A 22,678-nucleotide genomic window follows, 5' to 3' on the forward strand; every position below is an offset into this window, starting at 1 on the left:
ACTGAGGCCTGGTGGGGTGGTTGGGTGGGAAAAGTAGAATTAATCAGTTACAGAAACTGCTGTGAGCACTGGATTTGGAATCAGGGGTTCCATTTCCAATGCTGTCACTTACTGACTCTGTGGCCCTGGGAAGACACTGGCGCTTGGCACCCTCCCTCCTCTAGAACACGGTAATATCATTACATACTTCAGCGCAGTTTATAACAGATTTAAGGAATATAAAGTTGTGTTAAAAATAGAAATGCGCTATACATATGTCCATTTATTTAACACGTCTCTGAGAACATATTAAATGCCAGATATCCACTTGGCATCTCTATTGGAAGTCTCAAGGGTTCCCAAGTTTTTCACGTCCAAAACTCAGTACACAGTCTTCTTTCTAAACCTTCCGGGGTGTTCTAGCTCTGTGAAAGGTACCCACGTCCATCAGACTGCTTAACGAAAAGCTTAAAAATCCTTGGAGCTCACCTGAAGACCCTTCCTCCAGCTCTCGGAGCCAGCCTACCATCAGGTCCTGCCAAGTTTTCCTCCTAAACATCTTGGCACTGGCGTCTCTGCACATCTCATTCTCACGGTCTGTACCGTCCTCCTATCCCACATCGCAGCCGTGTCGCTCCTGGGTGCCTCCCGCTGGCCGACCTGCACTCACCCTCTGAGCTCTGCGCACACTCAGATGCTGACACTCTCCCTGGAAGGGGCCTCTCCTGACTCCCTGACCACACCACCCTCCAATAGCACGTGACCTGCTCACAGGAGCTCCTCAGTCCACATACACGAATGATTAACATGTCACCATTACCTGCATAGTGAGATGATCAATGCCTGGATGCCCCATGAACTAGAAGCTCCATGAGGCAGAAATCCAACTTTGCACCTCACCTACGTTATGGCCTGGGTGACTGTCTTCCCCTGAAATGCCTTTCTCTCAACCACAAAGAGCAGGAAATGGCCAAATTACCTGAAAAGTGACTTCCAGCTATGACAGGCTGAATTCTTTGGCTATCTACATCAACATCTACACATATATGTACCTATATACATACTCATATTTGCACATACGTGTGTGTTCATTTATTTTGAGAGACATGTACACACACACACACACACACACACAGACTCAGGAATCAATACAACTAGCTCTGACTCCTCTCTCCAGAGGCTTCCTCTGTGCTCCGAGGCATTATTCTGTCTGTCGTCTGGGTACCACAGAAGCAATATATCACAGGACCACAAACTTGATTATGTTATTCATTATTCCACTTGGTGGAGATTTATTGAGTGCCTCCCCTTTGACAGCTACTCGAATGGCTCTGGACCCTCCCGAGTGAAAGGCTGGCGGGGAGGGCAGTCGTTGAACGGGTTCCCCTTGGCCATCCTGATGCCCGTCAGATCCTAAGCGCGTGGGCCTCCATGCAACAGTCCCGCGAGGCTCCCTACCTGAGTTCTCCAGGTCCTTGTAGGCATCGGCCCACGACTTGGCCATGCTGGCCAGTGTGTACTCCATGATCTGGATGTCGGTGATGGGGCAGTTGCACTGCGGGAACTCCTCGGCACACTGGCATCGGCACTGGCTGTTCTGACACACGTACTCCCCCTCGCCGTTGCACATGATGTAGCTCAGGGCCGACTGGACGAACTTCTCCTGCAGATACTGAGGGAAGATGATCTGAAGACCTGGAGGAGAGCAGCGAGAGGCAGGAGATGGAAGGTTACAGAGGAGGCGTTCCATTAAGAGTTTCACGCGCAGGAATCTGAAGCTGCTAGCTTTCCCTCTGTGAGCTGGGATCAGACTAGCTCTGGGCCTGCCCAGATCTACGCAGGGCGGTGCTGGCGAGGCCTCCAGTTCCCTCGCTTCGCCTTAAACTTCTCAGAGTGTGATCCTGGCCACCTCTGCTCTCTCCAAACGCTATTGGGTGATATTAGCACTGAAGCCAGAGCCAGATCCATTAATATACCTTTTCCATTGTTGGAGAAAGCCCTTATTGAAAGCACAAGCTCACTGTTTATTTTTCCTCGTTTTCTTCATTTCTTTCCTGTTCCTTTCTTCTAATATTTATGAAGCTTATTCATGAAGCACAAGTCCTGAGCTAAGAGCTAGGTCTATAAGAGATTTTTAAAAAGACACGATCTTTGCCCTTGGGGAGTTTACAATATACTCAGCAGGCACAGACAACACACCTCATCACAACACAGCTTTACGGACCCAGGGTAGAGCTGGCCGTACGAGGCAGCTGGACAGCTGAGGCAGCGTTAGCATTGCTGAAATAGCAGGGAAACCTTTGTAGAGGAAATGATACGTGGGCTGGTTGAAAAGTGACTCATTATGTAAAAAGAGCTACGAAGCATATTCTAAAGAGAGGGGTAGCAAGAACTAACATTTCACATGTCTGGGAGCTGCTGGGAGGGACATGAACTCAGACGGGTGGGCAGGCAATGCTGGAGGAGAGCAGGTTTCAGAAAAGGGCAGACGCCAGAGATCAAAGGTCTTTATCATGTGCTGAGGAGTTTGGACTTTATCCTGTGAATAATGGGATACTTTAGTAGTTTCCCCAGGTAAGAATGACATAAACAGAGTTACATAATTTAACAGGACCACTGTATCATTCACACATACACACAATGGGATCAGGGGAGACTGGTGTCCGATTCATCCTCTCTCCTTTGCTTACAAATGAAGAAGGCAAAGCTCACTGAGAGGACATGGGCCATTCATGGTTATAAGAGAAGTTCTCCTGATCACACCGCATGGTCTTTTTTCTATGAAGTGCCTGACTGAGCAGAGTCTTGATCCCGAGGACCAATGAAGGGAGAAGGGTTTATCTGGGCATGAGCACTACTCTCGTACCCATGAAATGTCAAAAGAGCAGGCCTTCTTTTGGTGGCCCCTCAAAAAAGGACAACTCTGGGCTGAATTAAGTCATCCAGGCGCTTTCCCCTGGGACATTTCTCTGCCCCGCGTTTGGGGCTGCTGGCGGGTCTTGCCACTGATGCGTACGGGGGCAGTGGCTTTACTGCCCACTGCGCTCTTTGGATTGAAATGCTCTCCTCATTCATGCTTCAGGGACACGCCCAACCCTACTCATCAGGGATCTGCCGAATAGACTCGACATTTCTCTCACTCTCGACTGCACTTTCTCTTGCTTATAAATTATTTTAAAAAAGTGAACCCCGTCATTTCACCCTATCATCATATGGCAGCTAAAAAAGGACTATTTTCAGAGGGGCCTTGTGAAAAAGAAGATGGTGTCTCCAGCATGCCTTCTGGCAGAAACCGCAGTACAGTAAAGAGCTGGGCATTGCTAGAGTCAGGCTTCTCCACTGACCGCCTCAGTCCTCTCAGGTTAGCTAGCCAACCTGTCAAAGGCTCCACTTTCTCTTCTCTAAAATGGAGACACTTTCAGTACCTCCACTGAGGGTGACCGAGAGAGCTAAGTGACAATTCTTGAGAAGTGTCTAGAACAGTCTCTGATACATAGCAAACAATAAGTGTGCTTTATTCTCATTCTTGATGATGATGATGCTGTCATTCCTCAGATTAAAGTCTTTTAAAGTTACCACAGAAACCTTAAGAGAGATGAAAGAACACTATAGCTGTATTTAATGAGAAGGAAAGACACCCAGAACGTAGTGTGGAGATATCTGGAGAGCTTCCACAAGAAGTGGGGTTTAGAATTCTGTGCTGTTGAACCAGCACTGATGGGAGGGCTATTTGGAATGGTAGACCCTTTGTCAATATGCACAGAAGGTGTTCTAACAGGCGGGGCTGGGCAGCCGGGGTGACGGTCCACCACAAGGCTAGGGGAGCTCCATCCCACGAGCAAAGGGTCCAAACGAGTTTGAGCCACTGCTCACAAGGGCTCCTGTACGGAGGCGTAAGATGGAAACACGGAAAGGCAGAGCGAACCGAATCAGCAGTAAAGTCCTAGACCAAGTCTCCAGTTCTTTCAGAGTAGGCACTATTGAGTCATTTTATCCCTACCACCATTTTTTGCTTCCAAAGCAAAATTTATTTTTAGCTGATCCCAATCCCCTATAGGCATGTGAGTCTATGGACTGGGGTTAAGTTTCTGTTGCTTAAAGAAACTCTATAGACTATACTCTCAGTCCTATTTTTCTAGCTTGCTCATCATTTTCTTTCTCTCTTTTGCAGGGGATAAAATATTCTATTCTTGGTGCTGGCCCAAAAGGAACTGGGGGAGAGCGTTTTTCAAAAATTGCGACAAATCATTTTTCTGTCTGGCAAGGATACAAAAGGCAGTCTTACCTACCCCATTTAATGCAACGGAAAACAGATGAAGTTTGGGGCTGGGGGGTTTCTGGGAGCAGCTGAAACACAAAACTGGCTGCTCTTTAAAAATGGAAACCCAGAACCTGCCAAGCTGACTACGAGGCGGAATCTCCTGGGCAAATTTGAAAAGAGAATAATGAAGACATAGCAATTAAAAAGCACTTTTCTGCGAAATGTCATTACTATTTAAAGTTACATAACCATTTCTCCGGCAGCGGAGGTTCACATAGCAGTCACCACCGGAGTCGTCTCCCTGTGACCTGTGTCCAACAAAGAGGCCCATTGCTGGGCGCCTCCTGCATGGGCGCCGGAGTCCTGCCTGCTTCAATGGGAGCTGTAAATAACGCGGAGGGGGATTTGGCCTGGGGATCCGCCGTGTGAAAGATATACAGCTGCCGGCTGGGGTGGCACCTCCTGTCCCCTCAATTCCCAAAGACACACACGAACAGGAAAACTGAGAAAACGAGAGAGAAAAAAAGGCCACCCTTAATGCCAAGCGTATAAATCTGGCCTCACAAAACCCAGGAAGGCAAGAGTTGAAAGTTCCATTTGCACACCAACTCACCCACGCTAAACATATGGAATCTGTTCCCCCCCAATCTCATTATACTTACAAAAAAAAAAAAAAAAATCTTGTTATTCTTTAAAATGGAACACTCAGCTGTTGCAGGGAGCGGGCAATGCCTACGTGGGAACCCTCGCGGCATCTGCAGGCCCTTTTCCGATTTCTGCCCCGTCGTCCTCAGCCCCGCCTCCCACCTCACCTTCAGCGCTCTTGCCTCAGCGTATGAACTGTCTTGTGCGTGCAGTCTTTGTGCGCTGGCGTGCCCTGTCTTCCCTCCGTCACACGAGACGTCTCTGACTCCTTGGCCCCCTCCTTCCCCTTCTCTGCTGTTTTTCAGGACGCATCGGGCGCCCCGCCCTTTTGCAGCCCCTCCTTGGCGCCGAGCTTGCTCTTTCCACCGTCTCTGCACTTGCCCTTCTCTGTGCCCAGAATATTCCTCTCCCAGATCTCGGCCTGGCTCCTGTGTCCTGCCATCGGATTGTGCCCAGGCCACCCACGCTAAGATGCCTCTTCTATTTTCTTCACAGAATTAGCTGCTGAATGAAATTACTGTATTCTTCTGTCTTCATTTCCTTTCCTTCTCCCCCATTAGACAGTGGGTTTCTGGGGGACAGAGGCCTGTCTGTCCATGACAGTCCCTCTGAGCTTAAGTTAAGGCCAAGCCCCAGGGAGGTTTCAGATATTCATTTGTTGAAGAACTGTCCTCTTTCTCATTTCACTTGGAAAGAGAGTTGCACCTGAGAACTCGGAGGCTGTTAGAGTTGAGGACATGTCCAGAGCTCCACACCATAGAGAAAGACTCAGGACTCTGGGAATTCCGGCTAAGTTCTGAAACACTAGCGGGTCCTTCCGTGCCTCCAGTGGGAAGGGATGCAAATGGAGACAAATGCCTGCCTTTGGGTCCCTGGGGTGCACAGAGCAGTCTCTGGGAATGTCTTAGCCTCCATGAAGCTCAGTTTTCTTGCCTGTGAAGTTAAATTCCCAATAAACACCTTCCAGGGCTACTGTGAAGAGTGAATGAGGGGAGGCAAGGCATAAACGGCGCTCCAGCAGCATCTGACTGTCAAGGACCGACTATGTCCTCTGACCCCAGATTTCCTGTATTGAAACCCTGACACCTGAGGCTAGGTTTAGATAAGGTCAGGAAGGTGGGGCTTCCATGATGGGGTTTGTTTTTTTATTCAGTTGCTAAATCATGTCCAACTCTTTGTGAGCCCATGGACTGCGGGACGCCAGGCTTCCCTGTCCTTCACTATCTCCCCGAGCTTGGTCAAACTCATGTCCATCAAGTCGGTGATGCCATCCAACCATCTCATCCTCTGTCGTCCCCTTTTCCTCCCACCCTCAGTCTTTCCCAGCATCACGGTCTTTTCCACTGAATCAGCTCTTCGCACCACATGGCCAAAGTACTGGAGCTTTACCTTCAGCATCAGACCTTCCAGTGAATGTTCAGAACTGATTTCCTTTAGGATGGACTGGTTGGATCTCCATGTGGTACAAGGGACTCTCAAGAGTCTTTGCTCTTATAGGAAGAGGAAGAGACAGGAAGTTACTCTCTCTCTTTCTTTCTCTCTCCCTGCTCTTCCCCTCCTTCCATCTGTGAGCACATAGTGAGAAAGCAGCTAAGAGCCAAGAATGTTTCTTCACCAGACACTGAATCTGCTGGCACCTTGACCTTAGACTTTCCAGCCTCTAGAATGGCAGGAAATAATGTCTCTTGTTCAGACCACCCAATCTATGGTATTTTGTTATAGCAGCCTGAGCAGACCAAGACACTGATTGATAGAATTAAGTAGTCAATAAATGTTAGATTCTTCAATTTGCACCCTACTGGAACATAACCCATTATCTGGACCAAACTTGAGCCCTTCTTGGAAAAATCCTTCTTATATAGCCCCATTTGGGCTAGTAGGAAAATGCCACGTGGGCATTTTGTCTTAATAGCACTATAGTATTTATTGTAGGTCTTTATTATTACAATTCCGTTGTTTCTACTTCAATGATCCTTCCTTCCTTCTTCCCTTCCTTCCTTCCTCCCCTCTTCCTGCCATCTGCCCTTCTCTCCATTTCTCCTCTCTTCTTTCTGCACATATTGCTTAAGCCCTACTGTGTGGTAGGCACTGTGCTGTGGATACCAGCGCAAATAAGGCAAACCTTTCTTGCCCTCAGTGACCTCACATTTTAGGAGGGAGACAGACCTATAAACACGTTGCTTGGATGCAATGAGCCCAGGGCTCTACCAGAAGCACAAGGGTGCTTGGAGAATTCACAGGAAGAATACCTAGCCCAGCATCAAGCAGGGGTAGTCAAAGGCACTCTCCCAGAGAAGTGCCATTTAGGCTGAGACCCAGTGGATTAACAGGGGTCAAGGGGAGATCCACAGGAAGAGTGGTCTAGAAAGTGGGAACACCATGTGCAAAGGCGTTAGGCAATATCACTCCTTCCAACTAAGAACTGGTTTAGCCATCGCCTTTCTATCCAATTAAGGTTCCTCTTTTTTTCAGTTGTCCGATTTCCCCAAATTCTTTAGAGAAGAAAGCAATGACTCTGATGCCTCAGAAGAGACCAGAACTCTGAAGGGAAGAATGACACGGGGCAGAGATCTGTCAGCTTACTCGAGGAACAGCACTCCATACAACAACAGCGGTCAAGGATCCTTGTCATCACAGGCTGGGAGTCAATCTGAGGTTCAGAAAGAGAAGAGAAGGCCCTCCGCGCTGCTGCATCTCAGCCACTGTCGGGGCGCTAGAGTAACAGTTCGTTCAGGGTAACCTTCCACTGGATCCCTGGAGATCTTCGGTTGTCAACACTGCTGGGTAACGCCGGCACCTAGATCAGGGGCAGCGCTCAGCGAGCTGGGGAACATTTCACATCTGGAATAGAGGACCCTATCAACAAAAACCGAGGTGCTCCTGAGATCTGGAGATTTTCGGCCCACCTTCATGTCTGACTCTCTTTTGTTGACAGGAACTCTGAGCCTCTTTCTCCTTCCTTCAACGAGAAGCACCTGAAGAACTGCTCGAGGAGACTTTCCTCCTTTCTAAAGACACAGAGGGGCTACCTGGATATTCAAAACGAAAGCTCAGAATCCAAGAGACAAAGGCCGTAGCTGATGACTCAGAGAGAGCAGCATGATGTCTGGTTAAGCAGTGTTTAATAGATATATTTCAAATATTAAATAAGTCAGGCATCTGTTACAGAGATGAAGGAAAATAAGCCTGGACACAGTAGTTACAGGTGATTTTGTGATGTGGGCGGAGTCCTGAAACACAAGCCTGGTCTTAACAGATAAGGAAGGGCAACCCCAGTGCTCCATGGAGAGGGCACACTTTGAGCAGAGATGGGTCAGTGTGGGCATACCTTGGGTCCATCTGCGTTTTGTTCAAGGCAAGGGCTTTATGTCTTCCTGTTTTTTCCTCAGCTTTGTTGTATTTTATTCTATACCCTAATTGCCTAATATAGTAATATGTTTGATGAATTTGCTCTTTTCTGACCTATTTCATTAAATATTAAATGCATGTTCTCTTACGGGGCTAAGAGAGGGAAAAATACAGGTTCTATTTTGGTTGAGATTAAATATTTTTCTATCTTGTTCTTGCATCAGAATGTGGCCCCCTGTAGATATCTCAGAGCCCTATAGGAGTCCCAGCTGTTGTCTTGTACCTGCTAAGTTCTGCTTGTCAAATTCTGTCCATTTCTGAAAAGCACGAGGTGAGGAGAACAACAACAAGGACTCCACCTTTTGCAAAAAGTCAGCTCGACCCCCTTCCTGTGAAAGCCCAGGGATTTCAGACTGGCAGATAAAGGACTTTATGGCTTCGGCAGCCATTCTGAACCCCAGTGTAATGAAGGCATGCAGGTCAATTACCCATCTGTTTGTGTTTCTATTGCTGTGAATTACAGTATCCATCGCTGACAGCTCATTGGAGTGGAATGGAAATAAGACGATAATTCACCGGGTGAAACTGTGCAGAAAGGGCGAAAAGGCTATGATCTCATTCAGAAGTTCAGCCTTGTCTCCATGACCGGTCATCTGTGCTCTGGGAAATGAAGAAAGGCAGCTACCTGGGGGGAAAGTGGGCGGGTCTGGCTCCCCCTTCTGGATGGAGTGCCCTTTTGTTTTCTCAGGTATCCTTATCTATCCTGCAGGATCTTAAGGAGGAGACTTGGAACCCTTGGAGGAAAAATACAGATAAGCAAAATTTCGCACAATAAAACGAAAACCTTTTTTAACTGTCAGAATTTTTGAGGGATGAAACAGCTTGCCTTAGTAGATAGAGGGCTTCTCGTCACTGGAAATACAGAAGCAGAATCTGAAAGCTGACATTGTAGAGATGCTCCAAAAACCCATTCATGCATATTCAGAGCCCCTCCCTGGAGTATCCTCCTTTGGAAAAAAATTATACACCCCCACCTCTGAGTGGCTCAGATGGTAAGGAGTCTGCCCACAAAGCAGGAGACCCGGGTTTGATCCTGGGGTTGGGAAGATCCCCTGGAGAAGGGAATGGCAACCCACTCCAGTATTCTTGCCTGGAGAATTCCACGGACAGAGGAGACTGCCTGGCTACAGTTCATGTGGTCCCAAAGAGTCGGACACAACTGAGCAACTTTCACATTCACCCTCTGAACTCAGATAGGTTCCCATAGCATGTTTTAGCTCATGAAATGTATAAGTGATATGTGCGACTTCCAAATGAAGCTACAAGAACCAACATACGGGCCCCTCAGTTTCTCTTGGCCCATCACCACCACAGCAGCCAGGTTCCATCTAGAGGCCACCACTGCTCTCCATACAGGGGCCTTCATTCTGTGAAGCAGAATCACACCTGACTTGTGACTACGATGCAGAATCAGTAAGAAATGAATACTCACATTTGCCAACCACTGGGATTCAAGGATTGTTTGTTAGCACAACATAACTTAGCATATACTGACAGATACAGGAATTGGCAAACTGGGGCCATGAGCCTATTTTCACAAATTAACTTTATTGGAACACAACCACACAGACTGAAGTATCATTTACAGCTGCTTTCACATCACAACAGAGGAGCAGGATAAGTTGCATTAGAGACTGCGTGTGACCCACAAAGCCTAGAATATTTACCACCTGGCTCTTGACAGAAGACGTCTGCCAGCCCCCGTACTAGTTGATCACTGTGATTTTTTGAACCTTGATATTCTATGAATCTGTTCTGTGCTGGTCTTATTTCAATTATTAAGCAAAGATCGACTCAGTTCAGTTCAGTCGCTCAGTCGTGTCCCACTCTTTGTGACCCCATGAATCGCAGCACGCCAGGCCTCCCTGTCCATCACCATCTCCCGGAGTTCACTCAAGCTCATGTCCATCGAGTCGGTGATCCCATCCAGCCATCTCATTCTCTGTTGTCCCCTTTTCCTCCTGCCCCCAATCTCTCCCAGCACCAGAGTGGTGACTGCAGCCATGAAATTAAGAGACACTTACTCCTTGGAAGAAAAGTTATGACCAACCTAGACAGCATATTCAAAAGCAGAGACATTACTTTGCCAACAAAGGTCCATCTAGTAAAGGCTATGGTTTTTCCAGTGGTCATATATGGATGTGAGAGTTGGACTGTGAAGAAAGCTGAGTGCCGAAGAACTGATGCTTTTGAACTGTGGTGTGGGAGAAGACTCTTGAGAGTCCCTTGGACTGCAAGGAGATCCAACCAGTCCATCCTAAAGGAGATCAGCCCTGGGTGTTCTTTGGAAGGAATGAAGCTAAAGCTGAAACTCCAGTACTTTGGCCACCTCATGTGAAGAGTTGACTCATTGGAATATCGATTAGGCATATATTATGTGCCAGGCCCTCTTTTAGGTCTTGGAGAATAGGTTAGAAGCAAAATCTGTGCTCTCTCAGAACTTACTTTTCAGTGGGAGAGGTAATCAGAGGAGAATTTAAACTGATAAAAGGGACTGGGGGCAGGGAGACTTCTAAAGGACAATTTTAACTTGGAAAAAGAGAATATGGTCTAAACTATGAAATCATCAATGATAAGCAGGCTGACATACCTTTTTTTTTCTCCAACATACTTTTAAAATTCAGTTTCATAAAATTGCACCATGAAGATACCCTTGAAACTGAAGAAGACGTTGAGTCAATTTAAATCTAAGCTTCTTCACAGAATTCATGATGAAACGCAAACTACACTTCACAGACCCCATCACCTGATCCCTGGATCAGCTGATGTCTGCAGATTCTTTTATCCCCCGTCTCTCTCTCTCTTTTTTGCGACATCCTGCACCACCACCAGCTCTGCTCCCAGAATGCAAGTTCTCTCTGCTCAAACTTTAGCTCTAGCTCTTATTAACTGTGTGACCTTGGGAAGTTAAGATAAAGAGGCTTAGCTTCTCCAATTCTCAGTTTTCTCATTAAAGTTCATGTGTAGGGTTGGTGTGAAAGTTTAATGACTAATTTTATACCTTGATTGTGGTGGCATCTTGATTACATGATTGGATATGTTTGTCATATTCATAGAACTGTTCACGTGGTAAATTTTTCTGGATGTAAATTTTATCTCAATGAATTAGAAAACAAAATCCATTGTGTAACCCATGTGAAACTCATTGCATTAATGTGAGTGAGTGAATGAAAGTCGCTCAGTCGTGTCTGACTCTTTGTGACCCCATGGACTGTACAGTCCATGGAATTCTCCAGGCCAGAATACTGGAGTGGGGAGCTTTTCCCTTCTCCAGGGGATCTTCCCAACCCAGGGATGGAGCCCAGGTCTCCCACACTGCAGGCGGATTCTCAACCAGCTGAGCCCCCAGAGAGACCCCATAGCATTAATACACGACACCTATTCCAAGTGACGTTATTTTCTGTGCTCACCCTGTTTTCCACTGCTTTCCCTGGAAGCCTTTGGCGATCTGAGGGGCCCCTCTGTAGACACCAAAAGCCTTGCATGCATCTCAGACTCTAATAGAGCAGGTACTGCGGCAGGTTTGCACGCTTATGTTCATCTTCCTGCTGGTCTGTGAGCACCTCCTTGAATGCAAGGGACAGTTCGTCATTCATCTCCCACCTCCTTGTCATATGGCGCATGAGGGGGTACCCAGGAACTAGTTTTGAACAAAGGTGAATTTAGAGAAAATGTGCTTGAGAGAAGATTGTGGGTCTCTGTTCTGAGCTTAGTACATCTCACCTCTCTAGAGCTCTTCCTCATGAGCAGGGCCTGTGCTATCTTTCCTGACATCATAGCTTGAGACCTGAAGTTATTTTAACTTCAGCTCAATACTGTTAAAAAACATCTGAGTGAAGAAATGCACAAATCAAAACAAAAAAAAGAGAGAGAGAACCTTCTAAGATAACAATGATGCTAAAAGACTTGGCCACTAAACTCAGCACACATTTTGTTTGCGATCCATTGTTACAAATCATGATTCTTGAGAACTATGACTGGCTTCTATGTCTTTGCATTCTTTCCATGATATCAAACACAAAACTAGATCACAGAACGTGTGCAAAAATAAAGCTGCTCAATTCTGCCACGCTTAGAAAAGTCCTTTCATTCACCACTTTATTGAGGAAGACAATGTACTAGATGCTAGAGATATTGAAAATTAATAAGACGGTTTTGACCTCAAAGGGCCCCAGCTGGGTAGGAGAACAAAATTCTTAAATGCAGAATTAAGATAAAATATAGACACATTTCAGCAGAAGGAATAAGGAAAAGCCTTCTACATTTGTAAGAGCAGAGGAAAAGTTATTTTGGACAGGATTTAACCCAGATGATATTATATTAATAGTCCAGCGTTTGCCAAGTTGTATGACCCAGAATCATGGACCTGCACATGTAACCAAGATCAAGTACATTCAGGAGACTGTGTGTATTCAGTCTGGCTATTGAGGCCCATAATACACAGTAGCCGGTTAAGGCACTGAGAAGCCATGCCGTAAGGAAGTGTGGTTTGCGTTGCTTAAGCCAGCGTTTCAGAACTACTGAGCTTTGGTTAACTTTCTGTTTCATAACAAAGAGCCCCCAGATCCCAGCGGTTTCCAACCACAAAAGGTTTCTTTCTTGCTCATGTTTCATGTTGGCTGGGCTTTGGCTCTGTGTCAGATGTCTTCTTCGGACCAAAGCTGAAGGAGTGGCCTCTCTCAGGTATATATATTCTCAGAGGGAAAAGGTAAAAGCCAAACCAGGCAGTGTCTCCTAAAATGAGCATGCATTATATTCCACTGGCCAAAGCAAGTCATATGGCCAAGTCCAATGTCAACTAAGTGAGGTGTATACATCTAGAGGACAACCACTGCCTGTGACATGGCAATGCATTCGTGTGTATAATAATCCTCTCAGGGGAAGAGAACAATGGAGTCAGGCAATCCACCACAAAATAAACTTATTTTTGTATCAAGGCTTATTTCTTAAAAATTTAATTGCTGTATGATCCAGCAATTCCACTCTTAAGGTATATATTCAAAAGAATTGCACACAGGTATTCAAATAAAAACTTGAACGTGTTGTTCACAGCAGCAATATTGATCAAAAGGCAGAGACACCCTAAATTCCATCAACCTATGAATAGATAAGCAAAATGTGGATATGGATATCCACACAGTAGAATACTAACTCAGTCATAGAATGAAGTGCTCTTACATGCCACAACATGGATGAGCCCTGAAAACATTTCGCTACATGAATGATGCCAGACACACACACACACACACACACACACACACACACGTTATATGATTTCAATCATATGAAATGTTCAGAGCAGGCAAATATATAGAGGCAGAAATGCAATCAGTAGTTGCCAGGAACTGGAGGGAGTGAAGAACAGAGAGGCCTGTTTAATGCATACAGAATTTCCACATGGGATGGTTAGAAAGTTCTGGAACCAGTAAGGGATGGTAGTTGCACAGCACTGTGAATAGGCTTAATGCCACTGAACTGTGCACTTTAAAATGCCTACAACATTAAACTTTGTCATGTATATTTCATCACAATTAAAAAAATACTAAGATTCAAAGCAAATTGATTTGACAGTTCATAAATTTAAATCAGTAAATATATATTGGGCATACACTATATAAGTAACAGCACACATCAAGTAAGTAAAAACTGAATAATGAGTACATTTAAAAGGATATGGATTCTACTTCCAGGGAGCTTAACTGGAATTTAGTAGCAAATATGAACAATCGTGCACATAACAAAAGGTAGAATGTACCCAGGATACAGTGAAATGCATTGAAAGTGCTATGTTCGCAGTGCCAAAGGAGAGCTTAATTCCGCCTAAGATAAATTCTGACAGGTAAGAACAAAAGATAAAAATAATAAATAAATAAATAAACAGGTACCTTGTTTAAAGAGAGTCAATATATTAATTTCTATGGGTGATTTAGGTTTTGACCATCCTGATACCTGATTTCTGTACAATCAATGAGCTCAACAAGGAATCGAGTGGGACGTGGTGGTCAAAGTAGATCAAACAGTCTCATTGATCACTGATCAGTCCAGGATTTCTGCGCTGCACACTTGGCCACAAGTTTACTGAAAGGCAGAGCCTCACGTGACCACACACCGACAGATGAACCCTCTAACAGGCCTTCCCTCAACACAGCTTGGCGAAGGGAATGACAACCACTCCAGTGTTCTTGCCTGGAGAGTTCCTTGGACAGAGGAGTGTGGCGGCCTACAGTCCACATGGCTGTAAAGAGTCAGACACGACTGAGCAGCTAACACACACACACACGATACAGCTAATACTCCATCAGCATATCTAGCTCTTTCTATGCAGATCTGGGTATTGAGTCACCACTTCATCCCAGGTTTCCCCTGGTCAGAGGCAGCCCTTTGTATCATCGTCTACACCTGGAATGTTGCAAGGCGCTCACAATCGTCTCTTCTAAAGGGCATTTTGATCTTTTATGGTTCTGGATTCTTTTGAGAGTATGAGAATAGCTATGGAAATGGCACGCCTACGCACATCCACAAGTTGGCAAGTAATTTTAGGAAAATCACAGACTTTCAAAAGTCAACAGCAGAACCTATCGGCGCATAGAAAGGGCTACAGAACTACCGGCTCCAATAAAAACCATGATTACGATATAAATTTCAGGTTGAGACACGATGTAGTACGTACTTAAAGAGCACTGCCACTGAGGGGACATGGGCTCGAATTCCTGCTCTGCTGACTACAAGACAGTTAATTAACATCTGTGAGCCTCAATTCACAAAACTGCAAAATGGATTGTGTTGAGGTTTCCACGATAGACTGATATAAAAGAATGAACTCTATTCCTGGCATGCGAGAATTATCCAGGAAATCATCTATTACTTTATATCAATCCCCTTGGTTTTAGCGGAGAAGGCAATGGCACCCCACTCCAGTACTCTCGCCTGGAAAATCCCATGGATGGAGGAACCTGGTAGGCTGCAGTCCATAGGGTCGCTAAGAGTCGGACACAACTGAGCGACTTCACTTTCACTTTTTACTTTCATGCACTGGAGAAGGAAATGGCAACCCACTCCAGTGTTCTTGCCTGGAGAATCCCAGGGACGGAGGAGCCTGGTGGGCTGTTGTCTATGGGGTCGCACAGGGTTGGACACGACTGAAGCAATTTAGCAGCAGCAGCAGCAGAGGCCTTCGTTTTAGGACAGATGCTTTCCATATATGTGTTAAGTGTTAAGTCACTCAGTCATGTCTCAACTCTTTGTGAACCCCATGGACTGCAGCCTGCCAGGCTCCATCCATGGAATTGTCCAGGCAATATTACTGGAGCAGATTGCCCTTTCCTTCTCCAGGGGATCTTCTCAACCCAGGGATCAAACTCAGGTCTCCCGCATTGCAGGCAGATTTTTTTTTACCATCTGAACTTTCTACATATTTTCCAAATAAACGCAGAACCATGGCTCTGAGACGGGGGTATTTTCATTCCCATTTTGTGCAGATTCAGTTCAGTTCAGTCGTGTCCAACTCTTTGCGACCCCATGGACTGCAGCACACCAGGGTTCCCTATCCATCACCAACTCCTGAAGCTTGCTCAAACTCCTGTCCATCAAGTCGGTGATGCCATCCAACCATCTCATCCTCTGTCGTCCCCTTCTTCCCCTGCCTTCAGTCTTTCCCAGCATCAGGAATTTTCCAGTGAGTCAGTTCTTCGCATCAGGTGGCCAAAGTACTGGAGCTTCAGCATCAGTCGGACTAATTTTGCAGATGAGAAGACCAGAAGAAGCTCAGAGGCTTGATTAACTAGTTCAAGGACTTATCACTTTCACATTTGCTCTCGGATCCTCCCATTCTGGGTCTCTCTGCTGGCTCAGTGGTAAAGGATTCATCTGCTGGTGCAGGAGACACAGGATAGATCCCTGGGTGGGGAAGATCCTCTAGAGGAGGAAATGGCAACCCACTCCAGTATTCTTACTGGGGAAATCCCACGGACCCAGGAGCCTGATGGGCCCCAGTCACGAAGAGGTGGACATGACTGAGCAACTGCGCATGCGTGCCTCCCTATTCTACTTGTGTTCGGATCCAGTCTTTAATCGGTATCTTCAATCTCCTTACCAACAGGAACTCCACTTTTTCTCACAAGGCAGAGAACACACTGCTCCTTGGCTCATAAAGGAAAACCAATATTTGGACTCAAGCAGTTGGGTGGAAGTCAGCAATCCCATTTGTCATGAAGACGCTGCTCTTTTGTTCAACGGGCTTTTACAGACAGAGCCGCGGGAAGGCGGAAACTCGGATCCCCATCAGTGCCTCCTAGACCCCGGCTAATCAGCAAGAAGGCCCTTAGTCACGAGCCATTGCCTGCGACCCCAGGCTAATTCTTAATGAGGATTCAGCCCAAAGCTGCTGACTAGAGCCAGCGCCGGGAGCCATCACTCGGCGCTCCCGCTGGGGTCACAAGGCCGCCGGGGGCCATGGGGCTTCATGAAAGAAAGACGGAATCACCTTCCTTCCTCTCTTCCTCTACCACTGCAGCTGCGCAGGGATTTAGTCCCATTCTCTCCACACGGAGAAGGTGCTGTGCTGACTCAAAGCTCCCGGAGAAAAGCTATACTGGCACCCAGGCAGCCAGGAGCCAGAAGCTGGGGGGGTGGGGGCCTTGGGAAAGTGACTTTACCTTGGGAGGCCTCAGTTTCTTCATCTGTGTAATGGGGAGCATAATCCCTAGCTCTCAGTTGGTGGGAGAGATAAATCAGCTCATGGGTATAAGCACGATGCCTGAGAAGCTGTAACAGCTCAAAATAATGTTGCTTTTAAACAGCTCCACGCGCTCTGCCCTCTCTGTCTCCTACTTGATGCGAGAGGCTTTGAAAATCATCTCTGCTCAGTTTATGATGCGAACGGCCGAGGAAAGGGGCTCGCTCCTTCTCCGCGGCGCCTCCTCTCGCCCCTCCCTCTCCTCCTCGCCTGCCTCTTCTTCAGCCCCCTGCTCCTCTCCCCTTTTCTTCTCTGCCCTTCCCCCACCCTCCTCCACCCTTCACCGTCTCACCCTTCACCTCCATCCTTCACCTGCTCTCGCCCCCCTGCCTCCCTTTCTTCCCACGCCAGTTTCCCTTCCTCTTTCTCTCCTTTCCCCCAGCCTCCTGGTCCTCCGCCTTCTCCGGTCACTGTTACACCAATACTACACCAACTTCCAGTTCAGCAAATAGATATGATATGAGTCCCAGTGGCCACAGCACTGTATTTACTATAATGAAACACAAAGTTGGCAAAATCCCTTCCTTAAAGAAGCCTATGATTAAATTTAATAAGAAAGGTAAAACCTAAACAAAATGAACATGTTGCAAGATGAAGTTAAAAAAAAAAAAATGCCATACAAGGGGTCTTAAAAGAGGCTTCTGGGAAGAGGCGGCATTTGGGAGAGTAAAGGGGCCTGGCTCTCGCCTGAAAGGTAGAACCTCCAAAGCTGCCGAAAAGGCACGTGCCCTCTGAAGAATGTTCTCCATGCAGGAAGGGAGGCTTCTGGCACAGAGGAGGCCTCAGGACATCGTCCTTTCAGGTTGAACTGGATCCGGCATGATGTGGAATGAGAATCATTAGAATTCAGAGCAAATGGAGCTCACTAGGGGCTGGGTGATTCATTCATTTAATTATTCGATTATCTATAAATTCATTTAACACATGTCTTCCGTGTATATACGCTGTTTATGAGCTGGATTCTACATATCATGTTAGAAACAGAGATGGCCCTTAGCAATAAGGAATTTATACTCCAACTAGGCAGTCAGATTAATAATATCACGTGACAGAGAGTGAGAAGAAGGTGCGCAGGGTGTCTAACAACCTGAGCAGGTGCAGGAAGAGGAGCTTTCCAGGGAGAAGCGGAAGTCCAGGAACTGGAGAAATGATGTCCAAAGGTGCAAAGTAATAAAAACAACAACAAAAAAGATGCCTACAGTAAGCTGTAAGAAATTCTACAGGCCTGAAGTAAGGATACGGGTATGTACTGGATGGTGGAATATGACAAAGCCAAGAAAACAGGCTTTGATTCTCACCAGCATGGCGCCCAGGTCTATACCTTATACCCAGCTCAGAGACTCGGAAGGGTTTTAAGCAGAGAAGTAACAGTATTTGATTTGGTGCTAGGAAGAACATACTGGCTGCTTAGATGGGGATGGATCAGCAGAAGTGATCAGAATCAAGAAAACTGGTTTGACAATCATTGCAAGGATCCTGGGAAGAGAGAAATGGTAATGGGAGGAGGTGAGCCAAGACAAGGTAAAGAAGGAAGGATTCCTGATGAGAGGATGGACATCTGTGTTGGGCGTGGATAGATGGACTGAACTCAATGAACGAGAGAAGAGCCGTCATTTAGGCCATGAATAGATTCCAAGGGCATCAGTGATAGGTGACGGAGACTGCTCTGGAAGGAGCTGAGCTTTCAAGAAGAGACAGGGGGAAAAAGAAAGGGAAAGGAGAAGGAAGAAGGAGGGAAGAAAAAAGGAGGAGGCAGAGGAGAAATAATTCAAGATCAGTAAGTGATCTTAAGATCTTAAAGTGATTTCCTAAAGGAAATCAGTCCTGAATATTCATTGGAAGGACTGATGTTGAAGCTGAAACTCCAAAACTCTGGCCACCTGATGTGAAGAACTGATTCACTGGAAAAGACGTTGATGCTGGGAAAGATTGAAGGCAGGAGGAGAAGGAGACAACAGAGGATGAGATGGTTGGATGGCATCACTGACTCGTTGGACATGAGTTTCAGCAAGCTCCAGGAATTGGTGATGGACAGGGAAGCCTGGCGTGCTGCAGTCCATGGGGTCGCATAGAGTCGGACACGACTGAGTGGCTGAACTGAACTGAAAATCTGAAAAATCTTTTTTAACAGGTCAATGAAAAGTGACCAGGAGTAAAGTTGAAGAAACTGGCCCTGTTACCACAACTGTGAACCAGACCCACATTTGGGTCCATATATTGTTTTTCCCTTTACCCTGTGCGAACTTGCAGGTCTTATCTAAGGTAAATAATCCCAGTCATATGCGAGATCCTATTCCCTCTTCCCTGCTCAACCATAACCTCAGTGGAGCAAAATCCCTCTTGCTCACAGAATCAAGGTTTCCCTCTCTGAAGATAACTCCCCGACAACATATCAGAGTTTTGTTGCTTCTATATTAAAAAAGAAGAAAAACTCAGGGACCCCACATCACCTTCTGCTACTGTACCATTTACGGTGAGATTCCTCAGGAGTGTTTGCTAAAGCCCTGCCCTCACTTCCTCTCTTCTCATTTTCTCTTGAAGTCAGTCTACTCAGGCTTCCACTCCCATAGCTCTACTGAGGCTTTGTTCTCAGGGTCACCCATGCCTTCCATGTCGCTAACCCCACTACTCTCTTCTCATATCCATCTTACCCATCCCATCAGCAGCCATTCGCACAATTGACAATGACCTCTCCACCTGATTCCTAGAATGCCACTTTCTCTTGGCTCTCTTCCCATCACTGCCTCCACTCTGCTCCTCAGCCAGTTCTTAGCTTCCTTTTCTTGTTCCTCATTATGATGCCATTATCCCAACTTATAAATATTAAATTCCCCATGGCTCAATCACTGGGCTCCTTCTTTTCTCTATCTATACTCTCTCTCAAGGTGATCTTACCCAACCTCACATCATTAGATATCATCCCTATGCTAATTTACATCACTGTCATCTTCCCTGACTTTCCAAATGTCCACTCAACGTAGACATAACAGACTTCTCAAACCTGGGTTCAAACCCAATTCCTCACGGCCCATCAAGACAGATCCCTTCCACAGTATTCGCCATAGCAGGAAGGGAGCCCGACCACTGCAGCTCAGGCAAAACTCTGGGAACATCCTCTGTTTCTTTCTCTCATAAGTGTTTCCTCAGTCCACTGACAAAGAATGTCAGCAGTACTTGAATTAAAAGTATAGCCATAATTCAGCCACTTCTTACAACCCTCACAGTCACTATCCGTGGCCCAGGCTGTCATTTTTCTCTCACCTTAATAAATATGATGGCCTTCTAGCTGGGTTCCTTGTATGTGATCTTGCCCTCGACAAGCCTCTTCTACAGAACAGTCACAGTAATTCATGTAAAATGGAAGTCAGGTCCAGTTATTCCACCGCCCGTATTTGCAATGGCTTCTCATTTCCTTCAGAGTAAAATCTAAAGCCTGTTCCATGGTCTACAAATTTCTAGGTGACCTATTCCCTCTCTATCTCTCTGACTGTAAAGAAAATACATTTCTGTGTTTACTTGTTTAATGTCTGCTCGCCCAACATCCTCACACTCAATGTAAACTCCAAAATGACTGAGAGTTAGCTCATTCAGGGCTCTATATCCTGTTCTTAAAACAATGTCTGATGTATAGCTGACATCCAATAAATATTACTAAATGAGTAAGGGAATGTGTGAATGAATACATTTCTGAATTATCCCTTGATTTCAGCAAACTATTTTTTCTGCATCCCTTTCCACGTCAGTGAGCTATGGAGGCAGAGGTCTGTTCTCTGTACATTCATCTCACCAGATGGATACTCAATTCAATTACACGACAATGTCGGTGAAACACTCAATGGGCTTCTTGGAGAGAGAAGGATAAAAATGAGAAGTTATCATTATGCCATTAGCATTATTACAAGTAGCTCGGTGGTTGCTGCTTTGACTACTAATAGCCTCTGTTCATTTCCATGATTCTTTCTCATTTCGAGTCTCCATCTCCAAACTTCCTTTTTTTTTTTTTTAATTTTTCTATTTCTCTCCACCTTTGCCTAGTTCTGTGAACCTTTTATGAAACAGCACAAAGTGAAGGTCATTCGAGTGCCATTTGTATAATCCTCCAGCTACCCTAATAAACCTGCAGAATCTGCCCCCAACCCTCATGCAGAGGCATCAGGAGGGACGAGAGGAATATGGAGCCACCCATTTTAAGAGGGAGAAACCCTAAAGTCAGGCCGTTGGGGTTAAAATCCCAGCTCAGTGGCTTATTAAGAAACCTCTCTTCGGCCCCAGTCTCCTCATCTACAAACTGGGAATGGTATTTATCTATGCTTCCCTTATAAATGCTATGAGCATTAAAAATGCAAGAAATCCCATTATCTAAAACAAATACAAGTTAAATAAAAAGAAACACATAAATGTAAGTATAGTAAAAATAAATTAACACAGCTCCTGGCACACAAGAACGTGCTTAATAAGCAGCGTCTGTTATTTCTGGTTCTTCAACCCGCGAGTCCATGCGGCCCCCTTAGGCTGGGCTGGACCACCTGCTGCTCTGGTCTGTCTCCATTCTATTTACGTTTGCTTTTTGCAGAGGATGTCAAAATAGAGCACATTATTAAATAAAAAGCGTAATAGCTGCATATTGTATACACAGAAATGTACACATATAAGTCATGCATGTACAGCTGTATCAATCTTCACAAAGTAAACACATCCGTGTGTGCCATCGTGATCAAAACCTCACCAAGACCTCCAGAAACCTCTCTCATCTCTTTCCCATCACTCCCCTGTTCCTCCTCTGCAAAGGAATCCTGAAACAGTGTGTGTGTCTGACTGTTTCTGACTGGTGGAAAGAGCAGAATCATAACAGCATCTCCTCTTTCCTGTCTGGCTTCTTTAATTCTGTGTTTCTTTTTATAATACTTATTCTTTCGGGTCTTGCTCGTGGCACCTGGGCTCTTTCCTTAGGGAGCGTGAGCTTCTCTCTAGTTGTGGACTAGGGCTTAGTTGATCTGCGACACGTAGGATTTTAGTTCCCCGACCAGGGATTAAATCGGCGTCGCCTGCAGATTCTTAACCAGTGGACCACCAGGGAAGTCTCTCTTGTATTCAGTGTTACATTCATGAGCTTCTTCCATACTGCTGCATAGAACAGTAGTTTAGGGACCCCTCCAGTGGTGCAGTGCTTAAGAATCTGTCTTTCAACGCGTGGAACATGGGTTCCATCCCTGGTGGGGGAACTAAGGTCTCCGATGTTGCGGGGCAACTAAGCCCATGCGTTACAGCGACTGGGCCCGCATTCCACCACTAAAGAAAGCCCGGACGCTGAGATGAAGACCCAGAGCAGCAAAAATAAAATACGAATGGGGGTTTATTCTTTCTCATTTCTGTACTGTAGCCTGTCATGTGACTGTATGACAAATTATCCATTTTCTTGTTGATGGGGATTTGGGGGCTATTTCCATTTAGGAGACTCTTTTGAACAAAACTCATGAACACTCATGATTTTTGGTGAACATATGTAATAATTCTCTTGGGCATATTCCTAGGAGTTGTAACTGTTGGGTCATGGGGTCAAGGCATATTGAGTTCTTAGTGGAAGCTGCCAAGAAGAGCTTTCCAAAGTAATTTGGAAAATGTATTCTTCTGGAAGCAATGCATGTACACAC

General features: G+C 45.9%; 1 protein-coding gene across 1 annotated transcript in view; it reads right to left on the bottom strand.

The window, feature by feature from the left end:
- Positions 1-22,678, bottom strand: part of BRINP1 (BMP/retinoic acid inducible neural specific 1) — a 147,071-nt gene that overhangs the window by 35,523 nt on the left and 88,870 nt on the right. Inside the window, exon 5 of the mRNA XM_052645262.1 lies at positions 1,438-1,674. Within this exon, the coding sequence (XP_052501222.1) occupies positions 1,438-1,674 (237 nt within the window). The remainder of the gene's footprint in view (positions 1-1,437; positions 1,675-22,678) is intronic.

The sequence above is a fragment of the Budorcas taxicolor genome, chromosome 8 (assembly GCF_023091745.1).
Source record: "Budorcas taxicolor isolate Tak-1 chromosome 8, Takin1.1, whole genome shotgun sequence".
NCBI lineage: Eukaryota > Metazoa > Chordata > Mammalia > Artiodactyla > Bovidae > Budorcas > Budorcas taxicolor.